The sequence below is a fragment of the Vespa mandarinia genome, chromosome 20, assembly GCF_050613455.1.
Source record: "Vespa mandarinia isolate Hongniang chromosome 20, ASM5061345v1, whole genome shotgun sequence".
NCBI lineage: Eukaryota > Metazoa > Arthropoda > Insecta > Hymenoptera > Vespidae > Vespa > Vespa mandarinia.
Genome location: NC_140829.1, coordinates 3,597,162 through 3,605,000, shown reverse-complemented (window position 1 = coordinate 3,605,000; position 7,839 = coordinate 3,597,162). Strand labels below are relative to the sequence as shown.

General features: G+C 30.2%; 3 protein-coding genes across 5 annotated transcripts in view; 1 reads left to right on the top strand and 2 right to left on the bottom strand.

Moving 5' to 3' along the window:
- The window catches only part of LOC118448295 (uncharacterized), a 5,896-nt gene extending 3,330 nt beyond the window's left edge, over positions 1-2,566 (bottom strand). The window contains exon 1 of the mRNA XM_035881361.2: positions 1-2,566. This exon is cut by the window's left edge and continues 3,330 nt beyond it. Within this exon, the coding sequence (XP_035737254.1) occupies positions 1,193-2,566 (1,374 nt within the window). The 3' untranslated portion in view covers positions 1-1,192.
- A 93-nt stretch (positions 2,567-2,659) lies between these two features.
- On the bottom strand, positions 2,660-7,816 carry LOC118448298 (protein Loquacious-like). Of its 3 annotated transcripts, none has more exons than XM_035881367.2 (7): positions 7,614-7,816; positions 6,200-6,524; positions 5,867-6,002; positions 5,430-5,721; positions 4,683-4,832; positions 4,428-4,539; positions 2,660-2,796 (listed from the first exon to the last, which is right to left on the bottom strand). In XM_035881367.2, exons 2-7 carry the CDS (start codon positions 6,513-6,515, stop codon positions 2,660-2,662), a joined length of 1,143 nt encoding a protein of 380 aa, XP_035737260.1. In that variant the 5' UTR covers positions 6,516-6,524; positions 7,614-7,816. The 3 variants fall into 3 exon arrangements, with proteins under 3 accessions (XP_035737260.1, XP_035737261.1, XP_035737262.1); XM_035881368.2 differs by having other exon boundaries at positions 5,867-5,987; XM_035881369.2 differs by lacking the exon at positions 4,683-4,832.
- Mthfs (methenyltetrahydrofolate synthetase) lies at positions 3,176-4,239 on the top strand. Its single transcript, XM_035881383.2, has 4 exons — positions 3,176-3,309; positions 3,446-3,701; positions 3,759-3,806; positions 3,887-4,239. Exons 1-4 carry the CDS (start codon positions 3,199-3,201, stop codon positions 4,057-4,059), a joined length of 588 nt encoding a protein of 195 aa, XP_035737276.1. The 5' UTR covers positions 3,176-3,198; the 3' UTR covers positions 4,060-4,239.
- Positions 7,817-7,839: the final 23 nt, after the last annotated feature.

The window sequence follows — 7,839 nt, the reverse complement described above, 5'->3', positions numbered from 1 at the left end:
ATACTGGAAAACTTTCCACTAATTTTATGCAAAGTATAGCTTGTAGTAGAATACCACTCATTCTCATAATATTAGAACTTGTATTACAAGACATCACGAACCTCTCTTTCTTTTAACTTAACGCTTTTCTCATTTTCTCTTTATTTCGTTTTATTTCACAGTATTCATTCGTCTGTCATATTCAACGTACACGACGTGAACGCGATAGTTTCGTACCCGTTTGTTCGCGAAAACTCGAAACTCCTGCGCGACACGCGCTGGCACAGCCTTACTTTCGTCCACGTTGAAAATTGACGCGAGATTCGAAAATAAGTTAGGTCGGAATACGTTCCTCGACCAATATTTTATTATTTTATAATATAAGACGTATGACTATTTTTTCTTTTCCCTTTTTTTTTTTCGTCTTCTTCTTCTTCTTCTTTCTTTTTTTTTTCCTTTTCATCTGCGCTTACAATTTATTTACAGTTTGATAAATTTGTTGCAGATTGTTAATCTTCATTTTCTTTTTCTTTTCTTTGTTTCTTGTTTCATTTTTCTTTTTCTTTTTTTCTTTTTTTTTTCTTTCTCCCTCATCGCTCGTATATATTCACAACAATTATAAATTACGCCATATTATTGTTTATAGTCGAACTTAAAGCGCTGTCCCCTGCCGTGTCACTTATCAATGGCGTATTAGAAAATTTTTGGCGACGTCGATTTAATATCATTTAATCAAAGTTCATACTGAAATGGTCGCCCAATATGCGATGTCCTTATTCTTTGCGAATTCATTCAAATACCTATTATATCCTATCGTTATCTTAGACGATTAAATCGCTATCACGATTCAGATTAGTTAAAATCCATTTCAAGTTGGATCAATAATTGAAATAATTTTTACCTCATCTTTTTCTCGCGAGATTATACGAGGATTAATTATGGTTATATGAATAAATTCGACATGGACGTGTCGCAAACTACGTAGGAAAAAAAAAACAAAAAGAAAGCCCTTCGATATAAGAGACTTATTTAGATATTATATCTATACTGAGAGAGTCTAGATTAAATATCGAAGTGTAAAAAAAAAACATAAAGTCGTGTCCCATAGTCGACTCCCAAAAGTCACATATCTAACAGTACAAGTTCCAGTTTTCGTTGATAGAGTATTTTGATAGAACGGTAGAAATTAGTGTCATTGGAAAATATCTCTAATTTACTTATTAAATCTTGGTGGTCTTCTCAAACGAGGCATCAGCTCGGCCCTGACTGCCCTGGCATAATTCGGAGCTGCTGCGTATTGATCCGCTACGGTTATTGGACTTTGGAGGCTTTGGATGAACATCGGTGAATCTTGTATTTGACCAACTCCTGGAGGTTGATATTGATATTGACTGCTCGCCATATCGGCGGGTGGATAATGATTTGGTTGCACGAATTGAGGAGGATTCTCGTATTGCGGATATGGCATAGAACTTTCCGCTGAGAACTGAGGAATCACCGGATTAACGCTCACTGGGGTAGTAGCAAAACTACTAGGATCATAAGTCTGATATTGATTTAGTTGACCAATTTGCGTTGTACTGAACGGAGGAGATTGTGGAAACTGTGCTGTCTCCGGGAATAGCACACTAGCAACGGTTGGCTGTGGAAATGAATCAGGCCTAGGATATGCCGAAATGTTTGCCGTAACGTTGCTCAGATTCTGAACATTCGGTATCCCAGCAATTTGCGAGGTACCATAATTATGAAAAGTTTGCCTGCTATGTTCCAAATCTTTCATGCCACCTTGCAAAGAGCTTGATACATTCAATTTTGACTTCATATTTAGACCACTTATCTCGTTGTGCTTTATCCTAGCTTCGGTTACAGATGGATGCCGCACGTTAACTATACTCTGTGGTGCGCGCAATGGAGGGAAATTGATTGGTGCCATTTTTGCTACTGGATTCTGTTGCTCCAAAGCCTTTCTAGCCACTGCAAATGCTGTATTATCGTTTCTGGACACTGGACGAGAATGAACATTAAAAGTCATATGATTTTCTCGATGCAAAGCTTGGATGGACGTTTGATTAGAAAATCTCGTTGGCAAATTGGTCATTGTGTTGCTACTTCGACTTTTGTAATCCTGATTCGTTACAGACGTTTCTTTGTAATCCACCTGCATTTGATAATTATTTAATTTCGAATCGATTTCGTTAGAAAACTTTTTTACAGAATAATCCTTTACTTTTGCACTACTTTCGTGGGTCACATTACCGACGCAGCTATTAACACCTCGCACGCTACCAAACGTAGTACTTGTCTGATTCGTAACGGCGATCGACGACGAACTTTTGGTCAATGGTTGATCATTTGATTTTAAATTGTCTTTATTATCGTTGTTTTTCTTCATCGAAGAGCTCATTCTAGTAGCGGCAACAGCAACGTCCGGCGTTGTGGTAATGGTACTTAATAACGAATCCTTATTTCCTACCGTAGCATTTATCGTTTTCATTGATGCTTTTGACGTTCTACCCTTACTTCCCACATGTTCGAGTTTTTGCACTTTTTTGGTTTTTTCTGGAACTTGACTGTTTTGTTGCATCATTTTAGTGTCCGCATTGTTATTCTGATTTTTTGATAATAAATTACTATGGGACTTGCAGTTTATAGTGACAGCTGGCAGGAGCAGAGCGCTGGCTCACTTCTTGGTCATGATCTTGAGATATTCAAGAGCGTTTTGAGCAGCACTGGCTTGAGCATCTTTACTGGTTACACCGCAACCATAGCAAACTGCCACTGGCAATGTGGACAGTTGCACAAGGCACTGGCATTTACCTACAATTGTATTATTAAATAAAATAACTGTACAAATAATATTAAGATAATAATAATTTTATTAAATAGGAAAAAAAAATTGTATTAATTTAAGTAATTTAATGGAGGAAAAAAAAGAAAGAAAGAAAAAATAATAAATAAAACAAAAAGTATGTAGTAAAATCAAGAGAAATGTTCTGATAAATATATAATATATATGTGAAAAAAGAAAATTTTCTCTTTATATAAGAAAAGAGATTATTGTAAAGATATGATATATTATATGAACTTCTGTATTATGATAATTGTACTCGAAATCATAAAATATCTTATGTAAATAATTCTTATCTACTAAGAGATAGACTTATCTAATTATAAGTATTTTAATCATATTATTGGATACATTCTATAAAGCAAAATAATATGGCAACTATGAAATCTTTAAAAGATGCATTACGGAAAGAGATGAGTAATATTATTTCAAATATCACTGCTGAAGAAAAAGCACGACAATCTTCAAGAATATTTGAAAAAGTACAGTAAATTATTTTCTATATAAAGTATTTCAATAAGTTAAAAATTTGCCAGCCAAGAGGTTATGTCATATCATATATATTCGTACAATATTGAAATAATATAATGGACTTTTATAAACATTATTATATTTCAGTTGAAAAGATTACCACAATATCAGAATAGTAAAAGAATTTCCGTGTATCTTAGTACTAAAGACGAAATTGATACTACACTTATTTTGACAGACATATTTGAAAAAGGAAAGGAAGTATTCATTCCTAGATGTAATGGAAAAACAATGGAAATGGTTAAATTATTTTCTATGAATGATTATGAAAAATTGCCATTAACAAAATGGAATTTTAAACAACCAGACATTTCTGAAACTAGAGAAAATGCCTTTCAAAATGGTAAGTAGAAAAGATAAAATAGAAGGATCAATAAAGAAAAATATTTTTCTCTTACAGGTGAACTAGATCTTATTCTTTTACCAGGAGTAGCATTTACTTATAACGGTAAATTATTTTACTTTATAATTACAAATTACGTATATCATAGATTTAACTATACTATTGCATTTATATTTCCTGATTAGGAAAACGCTTAGGCCATGGTAAGGGATATTATGATAAATTCTTGGAAGATACTTTTCAGAAACAGCAAAGAAAACCACATTTGATCGCAATAGCATTTAATGAACAAATAAAAGATGACATACCAACAACTGAAAGAGATGTAGTACTTGACATGGTACTTACAGAAAAATAATGAACAATTTTGCAAATATTTAATAAATCAATTATATTAAATAATGTGCTTACAAAATTTATACTTTTCAAAACAAAATATATTAGCACAACATTTAATTATAATTACTTTTTATAATTTTTTTATTATAAGAAAATTTGTAAAGATATTAAATTATATTATTTTCTTCATTACTTTATAGACTCATTTTCAAAAATCATAAATATTATATTATAATAAATATCATAAAATGGTAATTATTTTATGCAATAAACAAAAATTTATCATAAAAATATATAATAGAACAAAATAAATATAAATTGTAACTTTAGAAAACTATACCTCTCAAATTCAATAATTTGATACATGTAAATGTATTATAAACTCACCACTAATAGACTTTTCTTCAATGTCAACATACGTTACTTCAAACTGTTGTTCTGAAGCAATCTCTTGCAAGAATTGTACCAAATTTACATCACCATCATTCAAACAAGTATTCTGAAACAAAAATCAATAACAATTCATTTATAATTATGAATAATAAACAAATGTACAAGAAATACATGATAAATTGCGATCTCTTGATAATTTATCAATATATTTGATTTTATTTTTTAAATATGATAAAATATTATACAAACCTGTAATTCAAAAAGTTTTACACCTGTGGAAGACTTGAGGTTCTTGTGAAATAGTGAAACTTTATGACTATGAGGCGTTGTTAATGTTGAAATTTTGCTACCTTTCAGGTCAGCATAACGGGCATTTACATTTGCAGTCTTTTGCATAATCTATAACGGACAATTAATCAATAATTTTATTAAACATTTATGAAACTTTTCTACTATGGAATATGCTACCTGCATCAAAAGCAAAATGAAGTGGAAATGACTTAAATATAGGTGCTTTCAAGACAACCAATCTGTAATTCTGTAATTCATAAATCTGTAATTCATAAATATTTCTTACAGCATTCATTTCATCATATCAATATCGTCCGCTATAGATTCAAAATGATCAGAAAGGTAGCTTCTTGTAAACATAATGAATAATAAAACAATTTTATAATTGTTAAGAATCACTTCCACTTCACTGTTCTTTCACACGTGCACATACACACAAACACACACATCACATGCATACATATATTTTGTAAAATTGAATTTGTTATAGTATAGTTAGAGACTATACATGATAAATAAACAATTAATAATAGAGATATGTCAATAAGTTATATATTGTTTAATACAACAAATATCTCTTCATATTAAATAATATTATCATACACACACACACATATATATATATATATATATATATATATATATATATATATTATTGTAAACTTTAGAAAATCTTATCTCTTATATGTATATGGATAGTCTTACCTCATCTCCATCCATATTAGTTTGATTGTTTGTATCATGAAGAGTAAGCCACATTTTATGAGCTGCATGCCTCTTCGCAATTTTTTTACTTTTACCATAGCCAACTTCACGAAAACTCAAAATAGAACAAACAATAGTAAATTTTCTTTCATGCGGTAATCCCTCTTCACCTTCCATTGTATATTTTGGTGGTGGCCAATGACGAGACATGCACATTTCTTGGAGAACTCCAATTGGATTGGTTAAACCTTTTTCTTCTCCGTATCCTTCAAGTTCTGGTAGATTTTGAGAACTACATATACAATGTTTAAAATTATATAATATGTAAATACATTTCATAAAGTTACATGTTACCAAAATTCTATTGACACTTATAATAGCTAGTTTGCTTGCACTATCATAATACATTAAAAATTTATTTAAATAATTATTCTTACTCGGCTAAACTTTTTGGAAGAGGAGATTCTGCAGACTCAATATTTACTCCAATTAATTTATCTAAAACAGCCTTGGCTGCAGCATGTTTGGCTTCTTTTTTAGATCTACCAGTCCCCATTGCTGAAACAATTGGATCTACTTGAATAGTTTAGTCCTTACGAAATACAATTTTTTCTTTCATCAAGAAAATTTCTTTTCATCTCCTAGTAACATATATCTTATAATGCAACAAAATATTAAAATTTTATCTAACTAATATACATGCACAATTAATCAAAATTATGTATATATATATGTGTATATATATATACACATATTATTTTAATACAAACCGACGACATCAGCAACAGTAACTCGATAACGAAATGTAGGTTCATGTATGACACCTTCCACTTGAACTAATTCATATTTAGGTATTGTACCCCTACGAGATAGTAGTTCTTGAAGAACTGATACAGGTGTCTTATTAGGTAATGCTTCCATTTCTAAACGAGCTGCTTCAGGTAGTGATAATGACTCTGACATCATGGCATGTAATGTTATCCGAGTTCTACTGCGACGATGGGCATTATTTGAATGGTTGGGAACATTGCCTACATTGGAGAGCATAGTAGGCCCAACCTGCTGTTGTTGACGCATTTCTTCCATTTTATAAATCTAAAAATAAATTATATTTATATCAATTTAAAACATTCCATACAAATATTTATTTATATTAATTCAATAACATATACATAATATGTTTATTTAAGAATAATATCAAAATAAAGAAAATATTCAATGACATCAAACATAATATTTTGTAATATTCTAATTAAATTAATAATAATATAATGTTATTATTTTTATTATAAAGCAATTGTACTTTTATAATTTGTAATATATGAATACTATAAAAATATCAATATTATATTATTTATAAATTTTACTATTTATTATAATTGATGATTATATGTTAAGGATATAATAAATAGAAAGGAATATGCATATTTATTTGACAAAATATATAATCATCATCTCAAATAATATAATTAAAAAATAAAGTAAATAGGACATGTAAATCAAAACTTTGTTGTAACAATGTAATAAAATAAAAGTCTTCCAGCATTAATTGTGCTTATCAAAAATACAATATTTTTGATATAACAATATATTTATTTTAAATAGCATATCAAATTGACAAACATATACAGGAAATATTAAATATATCAATGTGTTACATTTCCAACAGGCACAGATATCAAATAACGAATAAATTTCTATTTCAATTTTTTTTTGCTTAAGACGATTTACAAATCCTCTTGAAGATTAAAACTTACATATTCATTAATTTCTTGTTGCGAAAACGACAAGTCGTTACGCAACAAAATACACGTTGTTACAGATGTGTATATTAATATACGATAGGATAATAATGTTATTGGAAATAAAACGAATGAAAAACAAAATATATCCAAATATTTATAAACGTATACGATCTCTATTGAAGTATAAAACGATAGTAAAACCGGCTGGCAGCCATGATAGTTGTAAAATTCATCGATTAACTTTAAGTATATTATGTTCAGAAATTAGGTAATTGTTGTCCATTGATGAAACTAAATTCTAACATTAGTTTATTCGAGTCCTGAAAGTCTTTCAAGTATAAACAAAGTTTCGTTTAAAGTTATAAACGGATCGTAGAGGTTGACCGGTCATAGGCATCGTCCGCTAAGCGAATTCGGATAAGTCACCGATTTTACTCACAATTTTTAAAGGTTCTATGCGACTAAGCTGGTACTCCTTCAACAGGCCAATTCCTATGCGAAAAGCGAATCCCGCTTTTTGTGATCGATCCAAGTCTCACAAAAAGCTTGATCCGTTTGACGACAGAAAAATGGTTCGCTGACTACCGGAGAATCCTTCCTCTCGTCTGTGGCTCTGCGGCAATACTTCGATATGAACAATTTTTATAGACGCATAACTACGCGCA